General features: G+C 49.3%; 1 protein-coding gene across 4 annotated transcripts in view; it reads right to left on the bottom strand.

The window, feature by feature from the left end:
• Positions 1-12,166: 12,166 nt before the first annotated feature.
• POLD3 (DNA polymerase delta 3, accessory subunit) overlaps positions 12,167-15,262 on the bottom strand; it is a 35,145-nt gene continuing 32,049 nt past the window's right edge. For all 4 annotated transcript variants that reach the window (XM_053309072.1, XM_053309074.1, XM_053309073.1 and 1 more), the window contains one exon: positions 12,167-14,887. In XM_053309072.1, the coding sequence (XP_053165047.1) occupies positions 14,691-14,887 (197 nt within the window). In that variant the 3' untranslated portion in view covers positions 12,167-14,690. The remainder of the gene's footprint in view (positions 14,888-15,262) is intronic.

Here is a 15,262-nt window from a genome sequence, read left to right as displayed (position 1 = left end):
AAGCATCAGCGACAGTTCCCAGAAAGCAAGTTGTCTTTCAGGAAGTACCAGATTAAAACAGACTGAAGGCCCACCTAAATCAGTCTTTGCCAGTCTGCCCAACACCAAGGGAAAGGAGGCTAGGCAGCACACCCCCTGAGGGAGCGAGCGTCAAAGCCTAGGCACCACAACTGAGAAGGCTCCGTCCGGCATGCACGTCAGAGGTGGAGAGTGTGAAGGATGCCCTTCCCCCCTGATTTCCAAGTGCTGGCATGGCTAAGCTTCCTGTATTTACCCAAACAGAAGATGACTCTGAATTTAAGATAAACCCCTTACAAGGTAGAGGTTAAATGCAGGTTGTACCTGCATTGACTCAGAAAGAACAGGACCCTGGATTTAAGATGACCCCAATTTCTAATATAAAAAAACTTGTGGGGGGGGGACTAGTCTTGGATTCAGGTGATTACAGTATCATTCACTGAGGACCATCACTCTAAGAGGAGGAGGGGTTTCCTTCCCAAATGGTCCTCAGTGGATGATACTGTAATCATCTTGGGTAATCTTTTAGGAAAGGGAGCAGATAACAGTTTTGACTATCTCTGTAGTAATTGCAATAAAGCAATACATGGGGCATTGTCTCAATACTTCCTGGGTTACATGGGCAGTAACACTCAGCATACGGAACTTTCTTATACCTTCCTTCAAGCACTGGACGACCAGCAGCAAGGTGGATGGACTTGATTACGACAGCAATGAATGCCCCACTGAGAGAGCTTAAAGGCCAAGTTGAAGACAGATCATCCTGGAGAGAATCTATCCATATGGTCGCTAAGAGTCAAAACCGACTTGATGGCACTCACTCAATCAATCAATCAATCAATCACTCTTTTCCAGCACATCCTTTCAACCATATGATCCTTCTCCCTCCTTTTTGTTAGAAGTGGTCACCAACACGGGCATAGTATATCTGGTTTGAAAACACAGAAGGCAGCAGGAGGAGGAGAGCTGGTTTTGTGGTAGCAAGCATATATGGTCCCTTTGCTAAGCGGGTCTACCCTGGTTTGCACTGGAATGGGAGACTACATGTGTGAGCACTGTCAGATATTCCCCTCAGGGGATGGGGCCGCTCTGGGAAGAGCTCCTGCATCCTTGCATGCAGAAGGTTCCAAGTTCCCTCCCTGGCAGCATCTCCAGATAGGACTGAGAGAGATTCCTGCCTGCAACCTTGGAGAAGCCGCCACCAGTCTGTGTAGACCAGACTGAGCTGTATGGACCAATGGTCTGACTCGGCAGCTTCCTATGTACTGTAAGGCAATCATTCTGCCCTGGAGATCAGCTAGGCTCCTGTACTTTAAAGGCCCACCCACCTGAGTTTCAGGGCCTGCCTGAACTTCAGGAATCCAAGGTGTGGTGTATATTTGAGAGCGGACAGAGTATAGTCCTCTGGAAACCATATATAGAATTTCCCACCAGAAGAGGCAACCCAGGATGGAGACCTTGCTGGCTTAACAATCCCCACATGGCACAATTATTCAAAACTCTGGAATCTATGTGAGCTCCAGCTGGGGAACGCGATACGGTCCGGCTCTCAGAAGGCTTGCTCTCCTCGATGTGATTTCACAGCCTGGCTGTCGCTCGCTGAAATTAGATCATTTACTCTTGATCAAGTGTGGGGCAGACAGATGCTGAGAGGAAAGGTTAAAACGTAGGCCAAGCATGCACCCTGCACTGGGAATAAGTCAAGCGTCTTATTTGGCAGGCCTGACTGCGTTGTAAAAAGCTGCAATAGAAAGACCCAAGTTGTTCTTGGCTAATCCCCATTTCGTCGGACAGCATACCTGTGGATGCTGGATGTGTGAATGACTGTATTGGTGTTCCTTTTTAAAACGAACCTGGGTACAGGCCCCTCGAACATACATTGGAAATGGAAGGCTGGGAGGACAGAGTGGAATCTGAACCAGCCCACAGTGTGACTAACTGAATCTGAACGTGTGTATACTGTCCACAGGTTGTTGTCATACCGTGTGAATAGGACACTGCTTGCAGGCTGCATCCTTAAGAACTGGGGAGGGGGGGGGCATTCAAGGAAGCTGTTTGGGTTGTTCCTCTCCCATGCTGCTGCCTGCAGGTTGGCCATTCATCAGGTAGAGCTGCATGGTCAACTAATGTGTGATATCACCTCACTATGCTGTGCATCCCCTATTCATGTGATATGTTCATATCTGTATATAGTGTATGTGTGTACAGATCTGCACACGTGTTACATTCAGATGTTAAGTTCAGTGTACAAAAAATCCCTACATCTGAGGGAGACTGCTCCCAGGTCGACTTCCTAAATGAGCACATGCACACTCATTCACACAAAACACACACAACATAACAAGGCCGTCCATACAACCAAAAACTGGGTAGGACAATGTCCTACCCCAGTTTGAGAGCTGTGTGTGCTTCCAATTTTCACTTGGAGCAAACAACTAGGTAGGAGGAAGAAGTGATTGTGTGGGAAACAGGCACTGGGTAGGACAGCTTTTCCTCCTTCTGTGGTCACATGCTGGGTAGGATGGCATTGCCCTACCCAGTTCCTCTCTCCCACACAATCACTAGTTCTTTGCAGCCACAGTTGTGTGGTCAGTTGTGTGAACAGCCTCAATATCTGAATCAAGCTAGGAGCCGAGTGGCCACTGCTCTGGGCTTCTCTCAATCGCTTGTTCAACGCTGGGGTCTCACAGCAGATACTTGTTCCACGGTGCTCCACCTCAAAGACCCTACACCCTCCTCTGGGGACCTCATTGGACTCCACCCTAGCAAGCCTTCAGCCTCTTACATTTCCCAGAAGCAAGTCTTAACGTTTGCTAAAGGAGACAAGATTTATTTGCGTTTCCCCCCTTGGCCATTGGCTTTCCCGAGGTCAGAGGCGGCCTGCGGTGTTTAACGAGGCCCTGCTGTTTCCCTCTGTGAGCAAAGGCAGGAGTCAGCGAAGGCCAAGTCACTTGAGCTTTACCTCATGGAGACGTCCCTCTTCTTCGGCTGCCAGCGATCCTGCTGTGGGGACGTGAGAGGCTGCCGCGTTGCGTGTGCCTTCTTGAAAGAAAGTTGCATAACCGTTTCCAGTACAGTAGAGAGCATCTCCTAACCGAAGCTCAGCTAGAGAACGTGAAGGGAAGCTGCTCCAAATTTCCTCTCTGGATGGATGGATTTCAAAAAGATGCTGACGTCAGAAATCCAGAGCCCTTCAGCGCAATGCCATCATACGCAACAAAAAGGCAGCTCAGCTAGATGAATCCATCCTCCAGCTTGTGACGACTGACGCTCTCTAGTCTCTGAAACTAGTCCAAACCTCACCTCAGCCAAAAGGGCAATTTGCACGGTCAACATTAGGGTAGAAGCCTTCTACCCTCCCTCATCCAGGAGCTCAGCACACTGCCAAATGTGTCAGTTAAAAGACGAACGCCAGAAGCCGGGAGCTTGAGCATGAGTTAAGCCCCAGCTGGGTAGGACGAGGATGCTCTATGCAGATTCCGTCCCCAGCTTTGGATAAGGTAGGAGGGCAAATGGTCCTCCTGCCCAGCGCATGTTCAGGCTCCCAGCCTCCAACCTTGTTTTCATCTAACACACAATCTTAAAATGGGAGCATATCTATCTAGTACTCATTGTGAGAACCTCCCTATTAACTTACAGAAGGGTCTTAGGCAAGCTAGTGTGGTCCAAGATTTCCCCAACCTTGGGTCCCCAAATGTTGTGGAAGTGCATCTCCCATGGTTCCAGACCATTGTGGCTAGGGATAATGGGAGCTGTAGTCCAACAGCTGGGGACCCTGTGTTAGGAACCTCTCAGTTAGGGGGAGGCACACCTACATGTCCAGAGGGGGAAGGACATGTGCATTCATGGAACATGCACATTGTGTATGGTGGGCCAAGCAAGTGAAGTCTCATCCAAAGTGGCCCACTGTCTTTTCCAAAAAGCCACCAGGGTGATGGGATTTGATTTGAGGCTGCAGCACAGGGGGAAAGAGTTTAACCCATTGCCCAGAGCTCATTCCCATATCTCTCTCTCTCTCTCTCTCTCTGTGTGTGTGTGTCTGTGTATCTATATCTATAGCCTCGCTGCTGAGATAAAAGCAGAGTAGAATAGCTTGTGTCATAAGGTTACCATATTCTGGCTCTCCAAATCTAGGCACTCTGATTTGCATATTATGTAAATTAGCAGCTTTCCAGTTGACTCTGGATATCTACCATCAATAGTTGGGGAAGATATCTTTGCCTATTTTCCTTGACATATTAACAGCAGCAATGTAACAAAAAAAGTGCATAGTTTTTCAGTTAAGGCTGCAATTCTGTACACACTTACTTGAGAGAAGATTTTCTAAGTAGGCATGCAGAGAATGTCAAGGCAAAGTCCTTAAACGTTACCATACACAGCCTGGTAGGCAGGCAGTGGTTTACATCAAAAGCAAGCTCAACTGCCCGATAGAGATAAAACAAAATGCTGCTGACAAAAAACAAAGGCAACATTCCTCAGGGGATTACTGTACTTGTGAAACCCTCCCAGCTAGCCACCTGCCTTAATCGAAGTCCAGTGGTTGAGCAGAATAGTGACCACACGTTTTGCTCCATAACTCCAACTCTACAAGGGCTAGAGCTTAGCAAATTTTTTAAATGAAAACTGAAATCCAGGGGAATCCAGTTGGGCTGCCCGGAACATTTGGGGAGATGGCAACATTATTGTTTCAGGGTCTGGGGTTTCAGGGCTCTACATTGCCCATTCCCTTCCCCTAACTTATGGCAACAAAATATAAGATTCAAATTTGCTTCATTTGCACATTTCATGCAACACAGTACTCAGCTGCTCCTCTCTGACAGACAGCTCTGTGTGCTCACAGGAGCTCTGGGTAGAAGCAGGGAGGGTTTTGCTACAATGTGGTAGGCTTGTCAAGAAGAAAGGAAGAAACGGTGCAGAATGTTGCAGAGAGTGTGGAATCCAATTTTTCCGAGAATCTCAGTTTCATGGGGTGTGTGTGTGTGTGTGTGTGTGTGTGTGTGTGTGTGTGTGAGAGAGAGAATGATTTTTTTAGGATGGGACTTTAGAAATCCAGCCTCTCTCAAGACCAGCAATACCAAAATAAATCACTCAATATTGTAGGAAGGTTGTGCCGTCAAGTCGGTGTCCTGGAAACCACAGAGCCATGTGGTTTTCTTGGTAGAGTACAGGAAGGGTTGACCATCGCCATCTCCCGCAGAATCTGAGATGATGTCTTTCAGCACCTTTCTATATCGCTGCTGCGCGATAGAGGAGTTTCCCATAGTCTAGGAAACATACCAGCGGGGATTCGAACCAGCAACCTCCTGCTCTCTCGGCAGGTTACTTCCCCACTGCGCCATTAGGTGGCTAAACAAAATAAGAGAACTACACAATTTGCATAATTGATACACGTTGTATGTTAATAGTGCAGGATTTCTCACATAGGCATTGAATTCTAATACTTTAAGCACCACCTAAAGCCAGCCCTGAGTATGGGGGTATCTTCTCATGGGGCAAAACAACCCCCAGGTATTAAAAGAAATTTTCACACTAGAAATTTTCACACTAGTGCAAAACCAGGCTTTGGATGCAAGAGAATTGATATTGTTCCCTTAGAGGGGAAAAATAATAATTTGCCCCAGCTGTAAATTGCCCAATAAGCAATAAACTAAATCTCTGAATAGTATTTGGCTGCCATTTTAACCAGGCTCCCCAAAGGCTGACATATCTCAATGGGGCCCCTCTGTTTTATCTCTCTCTATAATTTTACAGTCCTGAGAGGTCAAGCTAATATTTGCTGAGCAAATAAAGGTTTCTGTCTTCAGTTTAATAGACTGATACTCCAGGCAGAAACCAGGAGGGTCTGTTCTGCTGAAGACATTTTGCAGTGTTTCATACTGAGGATAGCAAAAAACCTACCAGCCGAACGAAAGCCCTGTGAAAATAACGCGCCTCGAGCCAAGGAAAACACAACGGCCTCTTAAAGTCTGAGTAACTGAGTGGCACAACAGCCACGTGAAGACATAACTTTCCACAGAAAGGCCTAATAAGGCACCAGGAGGAGGACGCAGGCCGGCATTCTGCGGGAGGTGATGGCCGGGTGCTTTTGTCCGGATTTGATTCATCCATTTCTGACGGGCCAGTTGGGTTACCTCAGACAGTTTTATACAAAGGCAAACATACAAAAAGAAAACTGGGTGGAGGCAGCAGAGAAGTATGACTTGTAGTTACTCCGTATCATTTAAAGCATGCATACATATTATTGAGGGGAACTGCGTAAGTTTTGGGCAGTATATACATATGTTTGACAGACAGACAGACAGACAGATAGATAGAACTGATCTTTCCTTAGACCATAGGAACAGCCCATCTAATCCAGCATCCTGCTTCACACAGTGGCCCACCAGATGCCTCTGGGAAGCCCACAGGCAAGAGGTCTGTGCATGCCCTCTCTCCTGCTCCCTGGCAACTGGGATTGAGAGGCATCTTGCCTCTGAGGCTAGAGGTGGCCTGCAGTCATCAGACTGGTAGCCCTCCATTAATTCAATCCTTCAATGATTAATAATAACACATGCCTTTTCTGTGCGAGGACCTGACTCTCCATTCATTTCTGCTAACAGACGTCACTCCTGACCTCCCATCAGCCTCTTTGATACCCCAGAGCTGGATTTAACTCAGTTGGGTCTGGGCACCCGATGTTGGGTCTGGGACCTCCAGCCTGATGACGAAGCTGCTGAGCCCTGACCCACGGCTCGCCCCCACTGCTGTCGTGGCAGGCCCTATACAGCCAAGGTCAACGTACGTCAATCCCCCACCGCCAGGCAGGAACCACCTGCTGTTCCCAGTCCAGCTTCAGGAGCTGCCAGCCTCCAATTATTCTGTCCTTGCTGGGCTGGTGGCTTTCCCCCTTGCCTCTTGATACGGCACTCGGAGGTTAATTTGGAGCACTTCCCAGACCTCTAAGCAGCAAAACAGATTGACCTTTTGGCTAATGAGAAAGCCAACTTCCTTTCAAGTGGACACGAGCCAAGCCTTGATGCCCGCTGCAGGGAACCAGGGCCAGGAATCTCATTTTGCTTTGGGATCCAGGCTAAAATTTTAGTTTTGCTACAAGGTTATTCTCACACTATGTTGTGTGTGTGCATACAGATACATACAGATACAGATATATATACATACATACATACATACATACACACACACTTGTGTGTGAACAACTAGTACATGCATTCATTTTAAAAGGCAACAAGGCAACTGAACCCCTCAACAATATGTATTACTGCATATGTGATTACATGTTGAGCATAATGTGTGAATGCCTATATATCCTGTCATGGTTGGCAGCAGCACCCGAGCTGTCTATCATATTTTGAAGCCCAAGGAACCACCCTCCAGCTAGGATTCCTGAAGGAGGGGCTTTAGAAGGGAGCAGAGGACATCTCGCATCACACTAGAACCAGGGGTCATCCCATGAAATTGATTGCCGGTAAATCTAGGACCAACCAACGGAAGTACTTTTTCACACAACGCATAATCAACTTGTGGAATTCTCTGCCATGAGATGTGGTGGCAGCCAACAACCTGGATGGCTTTAAGAGGGGTTTGGATAACTTCATGGAGGAGAGGTCTATCAAGGGCTACTAGTCAGAGGGCTACAGGCCACTTCCAGCCTCAAAGGCAGGATACCTCTGAGTACCAGTTGCAGGGGAGCAACAGCAGGAGAGAGGGCACGCCCTCAACTCCTGCCTGTAGGGTCCCAGCAGCATTTGGTGGGCCACTGTGTGAAACAGGATGCTGGACTAGATGGGCTTGATCCAGCAGGGCTGTTCTTTATGTTCTTACAGGGCTAGAGAGAGGATCTCTAAGGAGATAAGAGTCTGTTCTGGACTGCTGGGGTTCCATGGAGGGACTAGGGAGGGCAGGATTGGTGTCTATAGTGGATAGACAACCCAACTGGGGCTAGCCCAGTCAAACTGCTTAACTATCTATCCATAGACCCTTGTGTAGAGCAGCTGCCAGTGGGTGGAGCCTGTGTCATCATAAACCTGGCATCCTGCCTTATATACCCTGTAACTAAGTCTTGTTCTTGTAGTTCTAGAAACCATCGAGGGTGCAAAGCCCTGCCTGCCTTAGCAGAGAGAGAAACCTTTAAGCTGCTTGTACATAAACAAACTCAACTTTTTTAAATTCTAAAGTTAACTCAATGTCCAGTGTGTTATACCTTCTCCCCGCACAGCCCTCAGCTATACGAAGTGGTTGTCAGGACACAAACCTAAGCCAGAAGAGCTTAGTGGTGGCAGAGAGAGCTTGATACAAGGAAGAAGAGATAAGAACATCCTTCACTGTAAAATTGGTCCCCAAAGTTATAAGGTTCTTGACCTCTCTTGTTTTGGGAACAAAACCCCTCACTAGCAGTGTCCCCGAGTGGCATAGGAACATGGGAAGCTGCCATGTACTGAGTCAGACCGTTGGTCTATCGAGTTCAGTATTGCCTTCACAGACTGGCAGCGGCTTCTCCAAGGTTGCAGGCAGGAATCTCTCTCAGCCCTATCTTGGAGAAGCCAGGGAGGGAACTTGGAACCTTCTGCTCTTCCCAGAGTGGCTCCATCCCCTAAGGGGAATATCTTGCAGTGCTCACACATCAAGTCTCCCATTCAGATGCAACCAGGGCAGACCCTGCTTAGCTATGGGGACAAGTCATGCTTGCTACCACAAGACCAGCTCTCCTGACCAGGGTGCCGCTCATCACATGTACATATGGATCAACCCTTATGTGTACACTGTTCATGTACATATGGATCAACCAGTATGTGTTCACTGTACGGAGTACAGATGTTGAGCACAATGGGGCTGGTAACCTTTATTTATTTGTTGCATTTATATACTGCCCTACATAAAATCTCAGGATCAAGGTAGGATGGAAAGTTGGGTAGGATAGTTTCCCCTCCTGCCTTGGTCAAATGCTGGGTATAAAAGCAGGGTAGGAGAGTGCTGTCCCACCCAGCTTTTCCTTCTTCCTGTCTCCCATGCAATCAGTTCTCCCTCCTCCTACCTAGTCGTTTGCTCCCACACAACCAAATATTTGGAGCACACGCAGCTCCCAAACCTGGGTGGGATACTTGTTCTACCTAATTCTACCTATTTGTTCCACTTGTTCTGCCCAGTTTTTAGTTGTGCAAATGACCTCTTTGTGCAAAATAAAGTCACACGATGACCTACAAATACCAAATTTTGCATGAACAATCCTGCCACTGAAAGCAGCTGAATGCAATGCTTCTTACATCAGAATAGGATCACTAAATTGCTTACTTTGGGGGGGCGGGGGTTATTTTTAAGAATAAATCCTGATTATAATTACATTTTAACGATTCTTGTTCTGAACAGATTAGCACTCAATCAGTTCAGTAATTCAAAAATTAGATCATGCCCAAGAAAAAAAGTCTTTTTCAGATTCAGGTTTACCACTGAGCAAAATGAACGTTTGAAGCTGAAATCCTACAAATTTCAAACTCTCCTTTTACTTCCCCTTTGCAAGCACATTAAAAAAAAAACCTATTACATATATTTAATTTCTTGAACTGCGCAATATGTGAAATCTACACAAAATGACTTTGCCTGCTCAGTGATGGGACTCATCTGCTGGCGTTCTATGCTCCTGTCTTAACCCATCTAGGAGTGCAGACGAGCATTTTACCAGGCACTACATTCCACTCCATGTGAATGTGGCCACTCTCCTGACTAGTGAGCAGTAGGAGTTATCCTGGAGGGTGTGTCGGAAGCGCTTGCCCAAGGGCCAGCACAGTTGGGGCTGGGGTGATGGGAGTTGGAGTTCAAATACAGCTGGAGGGCCCCTGCCCTAGGGCAAGGATTCCCCGTCTTGGGCCCCCCAGATGTTGTTGGACTACAACTATGAGGTGGCAGGGGGTGATGGGAGCTGTAGTCCAACATCACCTGTGGGCTCAAGGGGGGGGGAACCCCTGCCCTCAGGCAGTTTGGTCTTCTGTACAGACTCATGGCAACACCACTGTGAGGGTTTCGTTGCTGTTGTTTTTTAAGATCACCTTCAGGCAATTTCATCTGAACACATGGAGGCGGGTCTCACAATCCATGAGACCCGCTTTTCAAAAAACTGCAGGGAGAGTGGGCTAAGCCCGCTCTCCCTGCAGACGAGCAGGCAGGAGCCCTGGGCGGCCAGATTGGCCGCCCACACGATGTCCGGCTCCGTGACAGAGCCGGCGGGGGGTGGGGGCTGCACGGTCCCCACAAGCCCCAGTATGCCCTGCGTGAGCACGCAGGGCATATTGGGGAGACCCCCCGAGCCTGGAGGCGGCTTTTCACCTACCGGCCGGGGATCTACTCATGAGTAGGCACGCCGCAAAGCTGTGCCTACTCATGAGCCTAAATAGCAGGTTTGCTGGAGCGCTCGCTCTGCAAACCTGCTTTTTAGCAGGGGTTCTCGAGTGGGTTACCCACTCAAGAAGCGAGCCCGGTGGTTCTTACGACCAACATAAATCGGGCTAGGCTCTCCTAGCCCGATTTTTGTTGATCGTGAGAATTGCCCCATGGACTAGCAGACTACTGAGCTCAAAGCTTTCGCCAGGGTGTTAACATCACTTCTCACGAGCTGCCCCTGCCCTCATCCCTCTGTCTGCTGGCTTCAAGTGCTTCCCCTCCGATATCAAATGCCAAGCAGAGACACTTTCTTGGAAACTGACTGTCCTTCCAGGGTGCAGTTTCCTGCTCCTGAAACAGGGCTGTGAAAAGCCTGCACTTGATAAATTGATGCTTCACTGCAGCCAAAACGTAATAGTCCCAATAAGGAAAATTGCAGACTGTATTAGCTTCATTCACATAATCCATTCTGCCTAGTTAAGCAGTTGGGCAAAGAGCTGAGTGGGGCACTCGGACTCTGCTCCCTGGCAATCCTCCACACTCTCATTTGCGGAAGCTGCCCTGGCATTGGCCACATGCTTTCAAGTCTACCACTACAGCACTGAGGACTAGAAGCTTGCTCTTCATTTAAAACGAAAGCAGAGGTTCTTAAGAATGCGGAATTCTGCACCCTGGTAGAATGGGACACCCTTTAAAGTGGTGGGTGTCACCTCTTTAAGCGGTGGGGAGCAACTATGCCTATTCAACCCCTTCAGGGGCTGTGCCAAGGACATTCGTAAACACACAAGGCTGCCTTCTGCTGAACCTGGCCACTGGCCCATCGAGCTTAGTACTGCCAGGCAGCGGCAGCAGCATCTTCATGGCTCCAGACAGGAATTCTTCCCAGCCCTCCCTGGAGATGCTGCCCAGGAGAGAGCTGGGAGCTTTCCTCATGCAAAGCAGGGACTCTGCTGCTGGGCTGTGGCTGCTCCCCTCGCAAAGGACAGTGGGGAGAGTAGCCCCTGCCCTTCCTTCCACTACCCCTCGAAGGGAGTGCAGTCTAAAAACCTGCCGAGACCCACTGGCCAGATCCAGGGGGCCCGGCCAGCTTCCCTCTTCTGGGCCTCTGTGCATCTGTCCTTCGCTCATGTCCTTCCACAAGGATTCAAGGGGGCTGAGGCTTCCCCATCTCCCTTCCCTGCTTCCCTCCACTCAGGGGCCTTTAAAGTCTTTCCGTTTCTGGTAGCTCAGAGGGAGCCGTTGCCCTCTTCCCCCCTGGCTGGCCACTGCCGGACGACCTGGTCCTTTGGCCTGCTCCAGCGGGGCTCTCCTTACGCTCCGGCATTAAGTGCATGTTAATTGGTCCAGCTACATGCAGGGCGCCCTCTAGAGGCACTGTGCAGCGTTACAAGGTGAAAAAAAGAGTGGAGGTTTCTCCCTTGGGGGAGAAGGATGAGCAACGCTGCTGTACCCAGAGCTCACGAGAGAGCAGTTTGGCTGCAAAAGGAAGGACGCTTACTTGGAATGATGCACAGTGTCCCATCTCCCCTATCCATCTGCAGCTCTCCTGAAAGGGTTTCTGTCCATGTGAACTCTACACCCCACCTCTGAACCACTTCTCTTCCTTCCTGCGGTTAGGCCATACCTGATGGTCAAGGACTCCTCTGCCCATTGGCCTTTCTATCCCCCTGCCTGCAACAGCCAAAGCTAGATGAAAACATGTTAGCCAGCAGGGGAGGGAGGGAGGGGGGGGTCTGTGTCTAAAAAGATAGCTCTCAAGGAAGATGAGGAAAACAAATGGCACTAGAAGACCAGGCTTTTATTTCACATATATATCCAGCATAAACCTGTCAGCATAGAAGGGGACTGGACTTGGGGGTGGGTGGGAAGTACATACAAATCAGGAAGTAATTTGGTTTTGGGGAAAGATGTAAAGAAATACTTGGCAAGAACCAAACCAAGGTTTCTCTTTTGGCAGAGGCCCTTCACTGCCTTAAAAAAAAAATAAAAAAAAAAATCCAACACACACACACCCCCTAACCAACACTGCCCCCAAAGACACACATTCTTACTCAGCTGTTGCACTGGACTCTGTATGGCGAGTGATGCCAAAGACGCCTTTCCATGGGTGGCAGAAACCTGGAGATGGGACACCAAGCAGGTTTCTGCTTTGAAAGCCAACTTGCAGTCCCGGGCTACCAATGGGCTGCACTTCTGAGAAGATCAGCCGTTATAAACCCATGAAACCCTACATCCATGTCCTCCTTTTGAGCAGGCTGAAGCCAATGGCTGCCCAAGGGGGTCGGCTGTTTCTGGTGCCTGGGACAGTGGAGGAGGGCGTGTGATTGTTCAGCAATCAATCCCAACTGTTTTTCGAAGCAAGGCTGCTAACTCTAAGAATAAAAATCTATTTTTGCACGACCGGGGCTGAAAATTCCAACTCATCTTTAGCGCTTCGCTTGGCCCCGTAGCCAACTCAAAGTTTGTTAGACGAGGGCTCCTGAAGTGGTCCCTGGGTTGTCACTGAGGCACCGCTACAGAATACAACTCCAAAGCCAGAACTAAACAGACTGGGGATGGCAGAGTTGGAATTGAGTGCTCTCTCTCTTGGACTTTCATTGAATGGATCTGCCCCAACAGCCGCACTGTGGGAACAACCTAACTCGAGGCCTACTGTACACGTCAGCTTATCTGCTTCTGAGGAAAGAAGAAAAAGAAAGCCTAAGGAGCAGTGTTCCACTTCTGAGCAACCTTAGCCACTCTACTCCTTCCTCCCAGAGAAAAGACACAGTAAGCGAGGCGTGGGGGGAAAGAGGGCAGGGAGATGGTCCAGTAGGGTCTGCTTAATATTCATGCATCACAGCCTTCTGAGAACACGAGGCAGAAGGCCAGGGCAGCCAGGGGTGAACTCCCGCTACGGTGCAGATGGGCTTCTTAGGGAGTTGGATCCTCCCAAACAGAGGCACTTGTCATAGGTTGAGTAACAAATAGTTACTTCATGGGGGTGGGGGAGAAGAGGAGGAGAACTAGGCCAGCCAGTTTGGGGTCCACCAGCCCTCGCTCGTGGCAGAATTCCCATGCAAGCAAGGCGCCATGTGCTTCCCTTGGATGGCCTTTCAGAAGAGAAGCTACTCTTTAAAGGGGCAGATGCCCAAAGTAGTTTTCGGCTAAAGCTCCATCCAAGCCCCAGGGGAGTCTGGCCACAGTTGTGGGGGAGTGAAGTGGGTTTCCCGCGCCAGCCCAGCCTGGTACCAAAGGAATTATCCTCATTAAAGAAATTTGCTGCTAGCAGTTCAAGCACATGGTGTAGTAAAAGCAACCTCTTGTGACACGAGGTCCTGATTCTCTGACGGTTGTGAAGCTTACACTGTTAGCACTCTGTTGAGCAAGGCACACCCAAATGTTCATGTTACAGCTAATGGTGACCTTCCTAATGACTGCTGAAGCACACAACAGTGTGCAGGTCCCATCACTTTGCAATCAAACCGGAAGTGAGCAAAACAGTTAGGGGTGGTCAGCTTCTCCCTCCTCAACTCCAGCCACACTTGTCTTTTTATAAAAGGTGGGCCATATTCTGCTGTGAACTGGGAATCCCCAGCTGCCCTGGCAGTGTCCCCTTACACTCAGAATTCACAAAGGAAGTCAGCTGTGACAGTGACTCTCACAGCATGCTATGAGTAAGTCTGTCTGGATCTTTCTAGATCTTGGAGAGACCAGAGAGACTCTCTTTCTAGCAGGAAGAAGTGTTTGTAGCCTGATCTCAGGTGGGCCTTCAGGGAAGCATTTTGTTGCAGCAGCCAGGATCTCTTTCGGAACACCCGGCCCCAGCACACAGACCCCCCTTTGGGTTCACGAAGTCCTACTTTGCAGATCGATCAGTCTCCCGCACCCAACCACAGCTTGGCCACAGAGTGTTCTCCAACCCTCCATCAGGCTCTCCAAATCCACCACTGTGAGGACAGCAATTCCAAGGGGGGAGGGGGAAGAGAGAGCTGGTGGCCAGGTTTAATTGCATTTGATTCGTCTGAAACAGGAGGAGCAGACAATCTATGTAGGCAGCTTGTCTTCGCCAGGGGCAGCTCAAAGACTAGCCTTTTAAAAAGTGTGTGTTTAAAAAGGCCACCAGGCAGCAAGATAGCAGGCCATCCAGTTGCAACTTGGCAGCTGCCTCCTGCTGCAGCCTGGCACTGAAACTTCCCACATGTCGATAAAGGTCCAGTCTTCTGGCTCCGGAGAGCTCACTTACACAGTAAGTATCGGGCCTCAAAAAGGTGGTGGGTTTGCTCTGAAGCAACATCTGCAAACGATGAGGTGGCCGAAGCTCACTTCTTTTGAAAAAAGCCCATGATGGAGGCTTGCTTGGGGGCTTTGCTGGCCGCCCCTTTCTTGGTGCCTTTCCTCTCCTCTTTGGGGTCCTTCTTCCCAGGCCCAGCAGGGGGTCTGCGAGCTGCAGGGGGCTTGGACCGGAATTCTTCTTCGCTGTCTGTACAAGACTCGCTCTCGTAAACCTTTTCAGTCACTGGAAATCAAGTGGGGGGAAGAAGCAGTTACAACAGGGGTGGTCAAACTGGGACCCCCAGGGCTTGCTCGACTTGGACTCCCAGAACCCCCAGCCACAATGGCTCTCTGGGGACCCATGACTGACAACCCCTTGAGTTGCAGCATTTACAAGGCCCCAATTCACTCAGCCTGAAAACCCTCTTGGGTTGCCTGAAAACCCTCTTTACGCCCAGGTGAAATCAGCCTCCGTTCTTGCATAGGGCCTTCCTTATTCACTGCCTCTTCTCCAAACTTCCCTCAGTAGGGAGCCAACAGTGTCACCCCTTTGGCACCACCCCCAGCCCACTTTTCTTGCTCCAGATACTCAAGTATCTGGATCAAGTTCAGTGATAAG

Source organism: Hemicordylus capensis, chromosome 3 (assembly GCF_027244095.1).
Source record: "Hemicordylus capensis ecotype Gifberg chromosome 3, rHemCap1.1.pri, whole genome shotgun sequence".
Lineage (NCBI taxonomy): Eukaryota > Metazoa > Chordata > Lepidosauria > Squamata > Cordylidae > Hemicordylus > Hemicordylus capensis.
The sequence above is the reverse complement of the archived record's forward strand: the minus strand, read 5'-3'. Positions and strand labels throughout refer to the sequence as shown.